Below are 15,416 nucleotides of genomic sequence, written 5' to 3' on the forward strand. Positions count from 1 at the left end.
AGGAGGATGCTAAAGGTCGAGGTCCAAGATATGAGTCTGAGACATTACTTTTAACAGATGGAGCTGATAGTTTCGACATGTTGTACGGGAATCCTAAACTTTTAAAAATAAAGGTTCTTTATTGGCACTGATGGTTCCATGAAGAACCTTTAACATTCATGGAAATTTTCCACCCTCTTAAAAATAAAGGTTCTTTATTGGTATCTATGGTTCCATTAAGAGCCTTTAGCATCCACCTTTCTATTCCACAAAAGGTTCTTTATAGTGGAAAAGGTTCTTTAGTTTTGTACAATTTTCATCATACTAAGAAAAAAAAATGGTTCTTTTAAGAACCGTTCACTGAAAGGTTCTTCTATACGGCATCGCTGTGAAAAAATAAAAAAAAACTTTTTGGAACTTTTATTTTTAAAGGTGCTGATGAGATCTTTGACGAATCTTATAATTGAAGGTTTGTTCTTCTAGCACGGATGAGAGTTTTACCAGGTCTAACAATTAAAATATCACTAGAAAAAATGCTTCGCCAATATTATCTCAATGCCTTTGCTTGCAAAACCCGAAAGGATTGTGATCCAAAGTCATCAGAGGAGCTACAAAGAGGGTGTTGGAGAACTTCACGTCACAAAATTAGTCTTTTCTGTGGCCTGTTTTGAAGTAAAAGTTTTTATAATGGCTAATAGACAAAATCCTCACACTTTGATGAGTGATTTACATCTTTTGCTCACATTGATAGCTCTTTACTGTCATGCACAGTTGAGGTTTTACAGATTTATGATCTCAAACACTGCCAGAGAAAACAATCATCCCAATCACATCTTCAGTACCTCCTGTGTGAAATGACAGATTTGTCAACATGTGCAAATGACCCCCTAAAAAGTCATACCGCGTTGATATCCGCTCACGTTTTTAATGACTTGACATTGTAAGTTTAGCGTTTTATGAGCAAATGCACCGTTTGCCGGCTGGGATAAAACTAAACTTGCCAGTTTAAATAATGGAGCCTGAAGGGATCATTTTTGGTATATACTTTTGGCATTTTGCACAATAGACTCTCTTTCTCTTTTTGTGGGTTTCTTGTATTACCAAAAGATACAGATAGATTTTAAAAAACCTGAATAATATTATTTAGGGATGCACAATATACAAATTTTCACTAATATTAATATTTTGCTAATTGTTGATTTGATTTGTCTTATATTGGAAGCAGATATCAAGCAAATTTTTCCAACTCAACTTTCCTTTTCTTAACTCAAACTTTTACCATGTCATGAAAATATTTTCTGCACATTAAATCGTTTTGATGCCTGGTTTTACCTAAAATCTAAACAAAAAAATCGACTGTATTGATTTATAATATCAATCATCATCAGCTATCAACAATGGCCAATATGTATATATTGTTGATCTTTAATATCATTCGACTACAGACATGTCACAGATTTTGTTATCAAACATTTATATCAAGATTTCTGTAATAAATTCATCTTTTAATGCAAACTTCACCACGTCTTCATGTAAAGTCAACAGATTCAATTAAACATTTTAACAAGCATGATATCAAGCACATCCATGTGCATCAAATTTATCCTCAATGTCCCATATTAAAACTGTCATTGACAAGCATTTTGGCTCCAACAACAAACATGTTACATCTGATCAGCTTTGGGTGCATGAGTCAATGACAACTGGAGCAATACCATGGAGACCATCAATTATTTGTATTTACAAAAATAGGTCCGGGAGGCTGAGAAACGCTCAAGCTGTATTTGGAGAGCAGTCCACATGCATTACCAGAAGCCAGTTCTGCCCAAGAGAGTCTGAATGTCGCCCAATTACACATCTGTAGAATCTTGTAGCTGTTCTTGGAAATCATCTCTGCCTGCTCCAAATCCTCACATGCTTCTGCAGCTACTCCGAAAATAAAATCGTGAAGGCCATGATGATGCAGCAACACGCCACGTAAGGGCTTTTGCGCTCACCTAAAAGGTAACGTAAAAGATCATTACCAAAAGAAAAAATAGCAAAAGAATAAATCATATAAAAAAACACACACACACAAAAACACATGATATGGTAGCTTTTATGACATTACTCACCTATTCTTGCACATTTCCAGAAAATTCCAAGGAATCTGAGGGCAAAAGGAAAGGGTTTACAGTTAACGCTTGAACAGATATGATGTAAAACAATTAAAACTGGACTGAAATCATAATAAAAAGCAGCTCTGGGAACCGCCAATGAATTAGCTTTATATATTTATATATATATATATATATATATTTATATATACACACATACATACATATGTGTGTGTGTATATATATATATATATATATATATAGCAAATTACCAGTAATATTAGTACATATGCAAAATTTGCATAGTATATCAAAAGCGACAAGTTACCACAAAAAAGTCATATTTTAATTTTCAGACTTAAAATTTATTAATGTAATTATTAAAACATTTCTTGTATGCAAATGAACAAACTTTTTCCCATGTTTAAGATAAAATGCATATTATTATTATTATTAAAAATATTACTGATTTTACTCATATTTCTTTCTTTTTTCTTCAAATGTTTGGATTGTTTTTTTTATTATTCCATAAAGTAACCATAATTCACAACAAAATATCATAGTTACTGCAGTTAGTATAACCACTAAAACAATGAATGAATTCAGAAGTTCAGGATCGGTAAGATTTTAAGTTTTTGAAAGAAGTCTCTTCTGCTCACCAAGGTTGCATAATATTGTAAAATATTATTACAATTCAAAATAACTGTTTTCTATTTTAATATATGTTAAATGTAATTTATTCCTGTGATGCAAAGCAGAATTTTCAGCATCATTACTCCAGTCTTCAGTGTCACATGATCCTTCAGAAATCATTATAATATGCTGATTTGCTGCTCAAGAAACATTTCATATTATTATCAATGTTGAAAACAGTTGTGCTGCTTAATATTTTTCATTACATTTACAATAGATCTTTTGTAAAAAAAAATGTCTTTACTGTCACTTTTGACAAATTTAATGAGACCTTGCTGAATAAAAGTATTCATTTCTTTACTCTTTAATGGTAGTATACATATATTTGTTTTCCTGGAAAAGAAAGACTGTAATTGTGTATATCTTTTAAATGTTGATTTAGCAGTACTAGAATTAGGCTTTGATACCATGGCTTAAAATAACATTTGCGTAAAAGACAAAGCGGCGGGCTGAATTCTTATGTCTGCCGACTGCTCGTCTAGGAAGCGTGAAGCAGAAGATTACAGAGGGCAGAACTATAGATGACTGATGAGCTTCTCGGGGCCTGAAATGTCACAACAGACACCTGACAGAGTGGAGATCTACGAGCAGACGGGCATCTGGCCTGAACAGAAACAACAAACAGGTCAGCGAGAACATGCTCTGTAAACAGCCTGCGCAGACCCCCGGGAACAAAACCCAGCCTCTGTTTCCCCACGTCAAACAAAGCTTTCACACATTTCTCCAGTAAACGCTCTTTAGGTTTCGCAACCTTGGCATTTGCTACAATCATCCAAACATGGCTTTGGATATTTGATGTCCTTTCACACGATCATTTACTCTGTGACACACAGGCAGATCTGCAAGTTTCTGCCCATGAAAACTTTGCAGAAATTCACTATAAACGCCAAAATGGCCATCTTGGAAGTACGTCACAGTTACTGGTAGCAAACAAGGCTCGGTTGTATGCCGTTTGCGGGGGTGCGAAAACCATTACTTTAATATGTAGCAACTCTGGCTAATTTGTCTTGGCTAATGCATGTGTTTGTTGCGATCAGATCACTGGTTGTGAATTATCTCCTTCATTTCCTGCTCCTGTCATGTGAGGTCCAAACATGTGGCGAACATCTTGTTGCTCGAGTTCGACGTTAAGACGATCACTTCATTTCACAGACACATCCCCAAAACAAACACTGACCAATGACACTCAACTTAGATCAAATCGATTAAGAATGTAAATAAAGATTTTGTATTATTAACAGAAAATAGGAGTTTATTTATTGTTAACTCTTTCGCCATGAGAAAAATATCTTGGCAACATTTTACTGATGCTGTTTCTGGGGATTAACAAAAGATTTTTCTTTTGAAGTGTTTGTATAAAACCATAAAACAAACCCAGGCCTGTTTGGACAACATCTTTAACCTTTAAATCACCAGTCTTTCGGTGCTTCAAGGAATAGTTCAGCCAAAAATGAAAATTTGCTGAATCTGTACTCACCCTCAGGCCATCACAGATGTAGATGAGTTTCTTCATCAGAACAGATTTGGAGAAATGTAGCATTATATCACTTGCTCACCAATGGATCCTCTGCAGTGAATGGGTGCCGTCAGAATGAGAGTCCAAACAGCTGATAAAAACATTACAGAAATTCTCAAGTAATCCATAATAATGCTTCCTCTGGTGAAAAAGCTCATCTCCTGTTGTCCTCTCACATCAAAATCCACTGACACATTTGTTTAGAACTGTTTTGGCCTGTTTTTGCTTGTAAAGAGTGCTATATTTGTTCATATTTCTCTCCTGATTCAGACGTAATGACTTTTTCACTGAAGAAAGCAATATTATGGATACAGGACAGTTTGAAGTTAAAATCATCTCAGTGAGTTTTATTTGATTTGTTTCTTACAAACATGCAGCTTTTCACTTCATAAGATGTTAAATGATGGACTGGAGGGGTGTAGATTATTGTGATGTTTTTATCAGCTGTTTGGACTCTCATTCTGACGGCACCCATTCACCGCAGAGGATCCATTGATGAGCAAGTGATGTAAAGCTACATTTCTCCAAATCTGTTCTGATGAAGAAACAAACTCATCCACATCTTGGATGGCCTGAGGCTGAGTACATTTTCAGCAAATTTTAATTTTTGAATGATAAGAATGTTTACTATATAAATATATGGATGGCAGTAAACATACCCTGTTTTGTTCTTATCCAGCAGGTTGGGAGCGAGAGCTCGTATATACGCGCAGGTGCAGATCAGCAGTAAGATGACCGTCAACAGACTCTGGAAATTAAATATGGCAGACTGCAAAAGAAAGAAAGAGGAAATGAATAATGAATCACTTATTAATAAACAACTATAATTATAAAGTACTGTAACCCCAAAAAAAGTGGAATAATTCATGCACATTTAAAAAGCTTACATTTCTTTAGATATAAATGGTTTAGTTTAATTTATTCTTTATTAAACTGACTACAGAAACAGTAATGTGTGTGGGCAAAACCATGACATTAGTTTTGACATAACAACCTATTATTTATTCACGCTAGGGTCAGTGTTGTTGAGTACTTGGTAATTAAAAAAAAAATCTACAGTGATATGCATAGTAGTACACAGAAAAAAAATATTTTACATTTTTACATAGTGTTTTCTGTCTATGTTATGACATCTTGTGCATGATTTGCATCACTTTTTTCTGTATTTTTGGTCAAATAAATGCAGCCTTGATGAGCAGAAGAGACTTCTTTAAAACACATTATAAATCTTACTGATCCCAAAGTTTTGAACAGCAGTGTATTATGGTGCATTTTGGTGAAACAAGCCGTCTTCAGTTTAAGGCCATGTTCTCCCTGCCACATCATACTCGCAGCAGTACTGAATACTGTCAGATGATGTGTTCAACAGAAGTCGAGAGTGACAGTGCAGAACAGACCAATGCTTGCTGACAGAGATCTCAGGTTCACTGCATTGATCAACACGAACAGCTGCTCTCTGTTGTTTATGGTCCTGCATCACTGCAGCAGCAAACAGCACACTGAACTTCTCCTGACAGCGGTTTCACTTTCACTGCACCGTGGACGGATATACCGCCACACCAGACAGCACGCGTCGACATTCAGCGGAGTGAAAGCAATCTGACTGCTCGTTTCGACCTCACTTGTATGAACTTATTCCAAATAACAGTTTTCTACTTACCATCTCGAAATCCCCAGCCAGCCAACTCACACTTCCGGTGTAGGATGGACATTACGTCACCGGTACGGCAGCCTAGAAGCGCGAAGCGTCGAAAAGCCGGATGAAAGATTGAAATGAAACCTGGAGAAGTGTGTTGGCTTGAATTAAAACTCATTTAACATACAGAATCCGCAATGAGGTGAGATTTTGCATGTGTAGAGCGCAATGTGATCGTGATATGAGGGAAATGAGCCTGTTTGGGATACATATGATGCTGTTTGTGTTCTCTGTTGAAATGCTGATTAGTTTCCTGTCATAAACAAAACACAAACTAATAATATTCCTAGGTTAGTCATAAAAAGATGCACCTAAAATATACAAACAATCAAGAAACAAGGAAACATGAGAGTTAATAATTTTATTTAGCAGAAATACAGAAGCAGCAGTGAAGAGGGTGTTGTTGTCAACATGTTACTGACCTTGAAATCTTGTGTTTGTTTTGGTTCCTTACAGAAAGTCACCATCTATTTTTGCAAAAAAGTAAAACATTTTATTTTGATGAAAAATATCTGTTCGTATCTATCTATCTATCTATCTATATATATATATATATATATATATATACACACACACTGCTGTTCAAAAGATTGGGATCAGTAAGATTTGTAATGTTTTTAAAGAAGTCTCTTCTGCTCATCAAGGCTGCAATTTTTTTTTACCAAAAATACAGAAAAAAACAGTAATATTGTGGAATATTATTACCATTTAAAATTATGGTTTTCTGTTTTAATATACTTTAAAATTGCATTTATTTCTGTGATGCAAAGCTGATTTTTCATCATCATTACTCCAGTCTTCAGTCACACGATCCTTCAGAAATCATTCTAAAATGCTGATTTATTATCATTGTTGGAAACATTTGTGCTGCTTAATATTATTTTGAAACCTGTGATACTTTTTTCAGGATTATTTGATGAATAAAGCTAAAAATAACAGCATTGATTCAAAATAGAAATCTTTTCTAACAATATAAGTCTTTATTATCACTTTTTATCAATTTAACACATCCTTGCAGAATAAAAGCATTAATTTCTTTAAAAAAAAAAAATTACTGACCCCAAACTTTTGAACGGTATTGTATATTGTTACAAAAGATTTCCATTTTGAATAAATGCTGTTCTTTTTAACTGTTTATTCATCAAAGAATCCCAAAAAAAGTGTCACAGGTTCCAAAAACATATTAAGCAGCTCTGTTTCCAACATTGATAATAAATCAGCATATTAGAATGATTTCTGAAGGATCATGTGACACTGAAGACTGGAGTAATGATGCTGAAAATTCAGCTTTGATCACAGAAATAAATTAATTTTAAAAATAAATTCAAATTGAAAACTGTTCTTTTAAATTGTAATAATACTTCACAATATTACTGTATTTTTTATCAAATAAATGCAGCCTCGTGGAGCAGAAGAGACTTCTTTCAAAAACATTAAAATATGTTACAGACCCCAAACCATCATTATTCTCTCATAAAGCCACTAGCTAGAGCTGCACGATAATGAGTGTACTATTTTAATAGTTAAGCCTGTACTATTTTAATAGTTAATCACGATTATTGCTCTGATTGGAGGATTTAAATTCTTGAAATCTGGCAACCGCAACCATGAACGCTTGTAGAGGCTTGTTACTAATGCATAACACAAATGCCATATTAAAATGAAACCTTTTCAGGATAAATAACCAGCGGGAAAATATGGCAGACGATTATGCTTAATAAATTGAGAGAAGCAGAAATCGTGATCATGATTAAAATCTAATTCTTCGTCCAGCCACCCAAGCAGTTTTCTTTTCTTTTCTTCTCAAGTTATCACTATTCCCCTATCTGAATACCTTATCTCCTCTCATGCCCAAATCCCATGTATGGAAAGTGACTTGGGACCCCCTTGTATACTTCACCATCTTTTTAGAAGAACAGCTTTCTCTCATCTGCCATTACCCAGGCCAGACAGACGCCGCTGGAAAGATAGCAGCAGTGTCATGCAGCCATAGTCACACATTCTGGATGGGAACGTGGCACTTAAATCTTTAGTTTGGATAAAACAGGGCCATGGACCAATGTTTGGGTAGTTCATCTTGAGGAGCGAGCCACATCCGAACTTTCCACCCCGACCCCTTCTTGGCTTCTCAGCCACATCTTAAGAGAATTCTTTGTCTTATTTGTCAAAGCCGCCTTCTCATATTCCTATAGGCTTTGCTGCATCTGTCATTACAGAGGGCGAAGAATCACCTCTGTGCAGATGTTACTGTAGCTAATGAATAGCTGTGCTGTTCCCTCAGAGCGCGTATCATGTCAGTCTTTGGATACCGCGACCCCGCTGTAAGTTTATGCCACGGTTTGCACAAAAGTCACGTCAAGAATAGCAACAATTGGTTGTGATGCACGACGGGAGGGAAACAGATGTGAACTGTTCGCTGAGGGTTTTGGACACTTTGATTATCAGTTTGACAAGCGAGTTAAAGTCAGGTGACTCAAATGTGTCGTATGTTGTCCTTCGCCTTTCCCCTCGCCGCTGCACATCGTCAGCTCTGACCTGAGAGGTCGGCTGTTTCTCACACATCACTCAGTGGATTTTCTGACTCCTGTGAGGTCTGCATCCATCCGTTAATAATCTAAGGTGGAGTTTGTAGAAACTTCTACAAACTTTCACATGTTCTCTGACCTTTGCATGTTCATGAATTACTCAAAAAAAAAAAAAAAACGGAGTATAGTAATCTCCACTCCTTACATATATCATCATTTTAAATCCATTCTGCAGATTTACATACATTTTCCACAGTACTGAAAATGAGTAGTGCAGATGTAGTCCTGGCCTATAGAATTAGTGCTTTATATTTATAAAGCATCATTAGTTTTTAAAATTAATTAATTATAATGTAATTTTTATTTTTTTTAATGAAATCTATTATAAAATAATGAAATATTTATTGACAGTTAACTTAAATATATAATATTATATAAAAAAATTATATACATAATTATTTATATATGTGTTTGTGTATTAATATATATATTTTTAAATATTAGTTTTTCAAATGTATTGTAGTGATATATATATATATATATATATATATATATATAATTATCTAATTATAATAATATATATTCTAGTTATTTTAATTATGTTTATATTTTATTTTAATGAATATTATTTATAATATTGCATATATTATATTAATAATATATATTATTATTATATTATACTAATATATATTAATGTACAAATTGTTGAAATTAACCATCTGTTTTACCCATATGTATTTATAATGATTAGTGCAGATACTTTTGAAGTTTTTTGAATGCATTTGTTCATTCTTACAGATGTAGAGTCTTTGTGTTTTAGCTGTGTGTGATGTTATTATGATCATTTGTTTCTACAGGTGTTGCAGCACTAGCGTGCGTCAGATCTCCATTGCCTCTGAGCCTCATCGCACGTTTTTTCTCAAGCTAGAGTGGGCTGAGGATCTTGGATCTGGCTTTGTTATCCTTCTGTCCGATGGCATCTCTGCATGGAGTGGTGAAGGTAGGACGTCAAATGATCCCATTTAAATGACATGAAGAGCCTTCAAAACTGCCACGTTTCAAACCACAGGCCTTTGCATTGGTTTCATTTGTTAGTTTCAGAGGAGGATGTGTCCCGTGAAGCTCAGGAGATCGAGATGGAGCGGGAGAGGTATGTTGGTGACCTGCAGCTGGCTCTGACCGGAGAGGGACCGGCAGCGGAGGGGGAATACAGCTTCCACCTGACACCCGAGAGACCCGGCCACCCCCTGCTGCAGCTGTCTTATGAGAAGGTGCAGAACGACATCTCGGTGAGTGGTACGCCTGAGATCGCTACGCAGCACAGCATGACGTTATAGTCTCGCTGATTGACACTCGCTCAAATAGTATGCAGTCAGGGTACAAAGTTAACACTCACTGGGCAACAAATGCTAAAGTTGGCCGGTGTTTTGAGGAACTGCAACGTTATGTAGAAGTCAAATTGTAAGAATGATAATCTGACCCATGATATTGTAAGTGACTTGACTGAACAACTTTAAGTGGAACATTCACATTAAAAGTTTATCTTCATTTTCTCCAATATAATATATGAGGAACAAAATCCAATGTGTGACACATTCTTAACATTTTTGTAAAAAGTAGACAGAGGCTGAATCATCTCGAATAGGATGCTTCTGTGACACCGTACTCGTACTATACATAACTATACAGGAGAAAAAGAATGAAATGATTGCTTTCTAATAGAGATACATTTATATTTTTGAATAAAAAGTAAGTAAAATATGTTTTTGGCTGGTAAGGATTTTTTATGAGCAGTAACATTTCCTCAGTCCACCTTTAAGGGAGGTTTCTGTCTATCAATTTTTAATTCGTTCACTCGTTCATTCCCCATGTCCCTCTCCTCCACTGGTTCCTCTATGAGAACACATCTGTTTCATGGATGAGCGAAAGACTGTGCGATCTCTTCTTGCTTGAGGCTCTACTGAACCCGTGATTGGCCAAAATCGCTCTCAACACTTAACCATTCCCAGAGAGCTACCGCTCTTCATGTCGAGCTTTAAAGGAGGTTCCCCTCGTTTGATCTCTTGCCAAGCTCAAGGGTGCTGAGGAACTCCAGTGTCTGGGAAGTCTTCGGTAAACGCCAAGACCTAGATCACGTACTGGATCCAAGTATGTTTTGTACTCTATTGCATTTGTTAATGTTAAATTCATCCTCGTTTCCATCTGCATGGTGTGATTGTTGCAGAAATGGTCTGTTTGTAGTGAAATAGTGTGGCATAATTACTGAAGCCTGGAGAAAGATGAATCTGACATAAGGTTTGCTTTGTCCAAAATGGCTCTCAAGAGAGGATTCCTTCCCTCTGAACGTCTCATCTCGATTTCAGTCCCGTTTTAAAGGAACACTCCACTATTTTTGAAAATAGGCTCATTTTCCAACTCCCCTAGAGTTAAACAGTTGAGTTTTACCGTTTCGAATCCATTCAGCCGATCTTCGGGTCTGGCGGTAGCACTTTTAGCTGTAGCTTAGCATAGATCATTGAATCTGATTAGACCGTTAGCATCTCGCTCAAAAATGACCAAATAGTTTCAATATTTTTCCTATTTAAAACTTGACTCTTCTGTAGTTCCATCGTGTACTAAGACCGACGGAAAATGAAAAGTTGCGATTTTCTAGGCCGATATGGCTAGGAACTATAATCTCATTCCGGCGTAATAATCAAGGAACTTTGCTGCCGTACCATGGGTGCAGCAGGTGCTATGATATTACGCAGCACCTGAAAATATGCTAACTTCCGCCAACATAACCAACGTGACCACCTGCTTGCAGAGGGAGCGTGCCTTCCGTTGGAAGTTACCTAGCTGGGACTATTTTCAGGCGCTGTGTAATATCATTGCGCCTGCTGCACCCATGGTACGGCAGCAAAGTTCCTTGATTATTACGCCGGAATGAGAGTATACTTCCTAGCCATTTCATTTCATTAGTTCATTTATAATGCTTTTAAAATAACTGTTTTCTATTTTCGTATTTTTTTTTAAATGTAATTGCATTTATAATATTATTATGTAAATGCATAAATTATTGCAAAGCTGAATTTTCAGCAGCTCCAGACTCCAGTCTTCAGTGTCACATGATGTTTCAGAAATAAATTGGATAAAAACCCCTGCCAAATGCGTATATAAAAGCTTAAAAATGACCTTAAAATTAAATATTTAATATCAATTTAAATATATTTAATAAATATTTATAATGATACAAATTATAATGAAATAGGCTGTATTGAAAAAATAACAAATACAGTTTAAATTGTAAATGTCTCCTGAATTTTGGAGGTTTCATGCATCTTGAAATGGTTTTGGAAATGTTCTCTGTGGTCCCTCTCAGAACAGACTTATGGCTCATTTTGGATCATTACCCTCCAGCAAAGAACCACCGATATATATAAAGAGTGCAAAGTGTTTAAGCTGTTTTGTAAGCTTGAAATTCTGGTAAAATTTGTATAAATTGTCTGTGATTTTCTACATTTCTGTAACGCCCTGTTGCTCAACTCATTAGACGTAATCATGTCATGTTCAAGTCATTTCTCTTTTTTGCTGCCACAGTAGACTAGTCACAGGTGACTAAATGGAAATGTCAAGGGTCTGTTTTGGAAAAAGGGAAACTGGGCAAATGCGTAATTTTGCATAAAAGATTCTTCATAATGTTTATTAGGTTGCTTGGTGACATTTTGCGGCTACTGTAACTTTGGCATGTAAAGGGAATGAATATTGCACAATATAACCTGCAGTAATAATGATATTATGTTGGTTACAAGAAACTGTAAAAAAAAAAAAAACACTGCTGTTTAAACGTTTGGGGTCAGTTTGGGTTAAATGAATCAAAAATGACTGTAAAGACATTTAATGTTACAAAAGATATTTCAAATAAATGCTGGTCTTTTGAACTGTCTATTTATCAAAGATTCTTGACAAAGTTTCTTAAAGTTTCCACAAAAATATTAAGCAGCACAACTGTTTTCAACATTGATAATAATATGAAATGTTTCTTGAGCAGTAAATCAGCATATTATAATGATTTCTGAAGGATCATGTGACACTGAAGACTGGAGTAATGATGCTGAAAATCCAGCTTTGCATCACAAGAATAAGTTATATTTTAAAATATATTCAACTGGAAAACAGTTATTTGGAATTTTAATAATATTTCACAATATTACTTATTTCACTGTGTTTTTGATCAAGCACGGCAGCCTTGGTGAGCATAAGAGACTTCTTTCAAAAACTTTAAAAAAATCTTAAAGACCCTAAACTTTTGGACTGTAGTGTATTGTGGGTTTATGTGCATTGAACTACCATTATGACTTCTAGGCTTACAGAAAGCTTTTTTTTTTTTTCAGACTCCAATCGTCCTTTTCCTGACTTTTGAGTGTGTTTAGGGCTTCTGTAGCTTCCCACAGAGGTGTCTGAGCTCCCACACTGTAGTTTATCCATTATTATGCTCTTGAGTAAAGCTGTTTTGGATATTTGACATTTCTCCGCTTGCTGCCTTGGCTCCATATATGCTTTAAAATCTGGACCAGCGCTCTTATGTAATGTTATTGTGCCAGTGTTAGGATTTAGTAAATATATGAGGTAATTAATGGACTGCTGAGACAGGAGTTTTCTGTTCGATATTACATAAGATCTTAATGCAATGACACTTTTAAAAGTCATTAACCAAATTTTATTTTCAGTCATACTTTCAAAAGCAAACAAGCCCCTAAAGCGAAGTATTAAAGGAATAGTTCACCCAAAAATGAAAATTTGCTGAAAAATTACTCACCCTCAGGCCATCCAAGATGTAGATGAGTTTGTTTCTTCATCAGAACAGATTTGGAGAAATTTAGCATTACATCACTTGCTCATCAATGGATACTCTGCACTGAATGGGTGCCGTCAGAATGAGAGTCCAAACAGTGTTGGTTTAATTTAAAATGTCTTGATGAATTTGTTTCTTACAAACACGCAGCTTTTCACTTCAGAGCTGTAATTGATGGACTTTATGGATGTTTTTATCAGCTGTTTGGACTCTCATTCTGACGGCACCCATTCACTGATCCATTGGTGAGCAAGTGATGTAATGCTAAATTTCTCCAAATCAGTTCTGATTAAGAAACAAATTTATCTACATGTTGGAGTACATTTCAGGTGAACTATTCCTTCAAACCTATTTTGTACTTTACACACGAATGGTTCCTTAAATCGTGCAGCTAGTTAAGGAGAGGTTTGTGATTGTGGTTATTTTCTGTTTTTTTAAAAGCTGTAGCTCCTGAAGGGAAGTTAATTTCCAAGTAACGACAGACTGTTATTTGTTTGTGGTTTTCTTCATGCATCCAGTGGTGCTGGTAAGACACAGCTGCTGCATTCTTCAGTGCAACAGCTGACAGAAGACCCTTAAAGACTCATGCGCAAATGGTAAGGTTGAGGTTTAGGAAAGCAGGTGTTTGACCTGCCAGGACAGCTCTGACACAAGCATTTGAAAACAACACTTTCATTACAATATCCCTCTAAAGACTTAGGGACACCCTGACTTCTGTTTCCTAAAGCATGTATTACTCACTCATGTTCCTTACAGGTGGGCCATCAGTGTCAAAGTACAAACAGGCATTTTCTTGAACAGTTTGCACAACGTGATGACACAGTGGTATTCCTGTAATCTCAAAAGGATATCACACATTTCATTAGTAATTTTGGAGAAACACAATGGTAAATGTCAAAACTGAGTCATTAATGGGTCAAGTCATGAAAAGTTGGATTTCTGTTGTTCCTTTTAAATAGTTCAGTATAATATATCGATTTTGACAGCTACACTCAGACCATTTATAATAAAAAATAAGCTGCAAAAATGGTTCGGTTTGTTGTGGTCGCAATTATAAACTCATTAACATTATTCTAAAAAAATTATATATTGTATGTGTGTGTGTATGTATGCATTGTATATTATATAAATATATAACACTATATAAAATTATAAAATTATATATTACATATATTATTATTTTTATATAAAATATGTAGCTATATTACATGTGTGTGATAAATATTATATTTATGATATTATATTAAATTATATATAATATTATATTTTTATATAATTTACACGTGTGTGTATATACTTTTTATATATATATATATATATACACACACACACACACACACACACACTGTATATATAAACCTTTATTTAAAAATATAAAAAATAAAAACAATCTTCAAAATCTGGACCACTGCCATTATAAAGCTTGGAAGAGCCAGGACATTTTTTAATACAACTCCGATTGTATTTCTCTGAAAGAAGGAAGTCACATACACCTCGAAATGCTTGAGGGTGAGTAAATCATGAGGTAATTTTAATTTTTTGGGTGACCTAGCCTATGCCTTTAAAGCAAATCAGCTCATAATAATCAACCCTCTACATTGCGAGTAAACCACTTGCATATGCGACAAAATTTTACCCTGGGTGACTAAATGATGTCTATCGATAGCCATTGGCTAATAAATTCTTCGATTTTACTCGCCAGTGTGTGTGTGTTCGAGGCTATTACAAGTTTAGCACAGATATATTTTCACTCGCCGAACACTGAGCGCTTCAGAGTTTCACTCTCCGTCAACAAATCTGTACTATTTCAGTTCATCTCAATGTATGCAAGCGTACCTGTATTTGCCGCACCAATTTTGGGTGAACTATCCCTTTAAAGGGACAGAAGCCTATAAAAATCTGCTGCTTTCTGTGTTCTTAATGTTAATCAAACAACAAAACACAACTTTAACAAAACTTAATCTATATTTAATTTATACAGTGAACACTATGCAGTGTTGTTTTACACTTAAAGGGTTACTCCACCCCAAAATGAAAATTTTGTCATTAATCACTTACCCCCATGTTGTTCCAAACC

The 15,416-nt window shown here is 35.2% G+C and overlaps 2 protein-coding genes across 3 annotated transcripts in view; one reads left to right on the forward strand and one right to left on the reverse strand.

The window, feature by feature from the left end:
* Positions 1-1,463: 1,463 nt before the first annotated feature.
* On the reverse strand, positions 1,464-6,017 carry LOC107658615 (protein kish-A-like). Its single transcript, XM_016447230.1, has 4 exons — positions 5,945-6,017; positions 4,944-5,053; positions 2,094-2,128; positions 1,464-1,976 (listed from the first exon to the last, which is right to left on the reverse strand). The coding sequence occupies exons 1-4, from the start codon at positions 5,945-5,947 to the stop codon at positions 1,906-1,908; spliced, it is 219 nt and encodes a 72-aa protein (XP_016302716.1). The 5' UTR covers positions 5,948-6,017; the 3' UTR covers positions 1,464-1,905.
* A 27-nt stretch (positions 6,018-6,044) lies between these two features.
* The window catches only part of LOC107658614 (DNA repair protein XRCC4-like), a 32,875-nt gene continuing 23,503 nt past the window's right edge, over positions 6,045-15,416 (forward strand). For both annotated transcript variants that reach the window (XM_016447229.1, XM_016447228.1), the window contains exons 1-3: positions 6,045-6,122; positions 9,363-9,505; positions 9,601-9,794. In XM_016447229.1, coding sequence (XP_016302715.1) covers positions 6,118-6,122; positions 9,363-9,505; positions 9,601-9,794 — 342 coding nt within the window. In that variant the 5' untranslated portion in view covers positions 6,045-6,117. The remainder of the gene's footprint in view (positions 6,123-9,362; positions 9,506-9,600; positions 9,795-15,416) is intronic.

Source organism: Sinocyclocheilus anshuiensis, unplaced genomic scaffold (genome assembly GCF_001515605.1).
Source record: "Sinocyclocheilus anshuiensis isolate Anshui unplaced genomic scaffold, SAMN03320099.WGS_v1.1 scaffold343, whole genome shotgun sequence".
Taxonomy (NCBI): Eukaryota; Metazoa; Chordata; class Actinopteri; order Cypriniformes; family Cyprinidae; genus Sinocyclocheilus; species Sinocyclocheilus anshuiensis.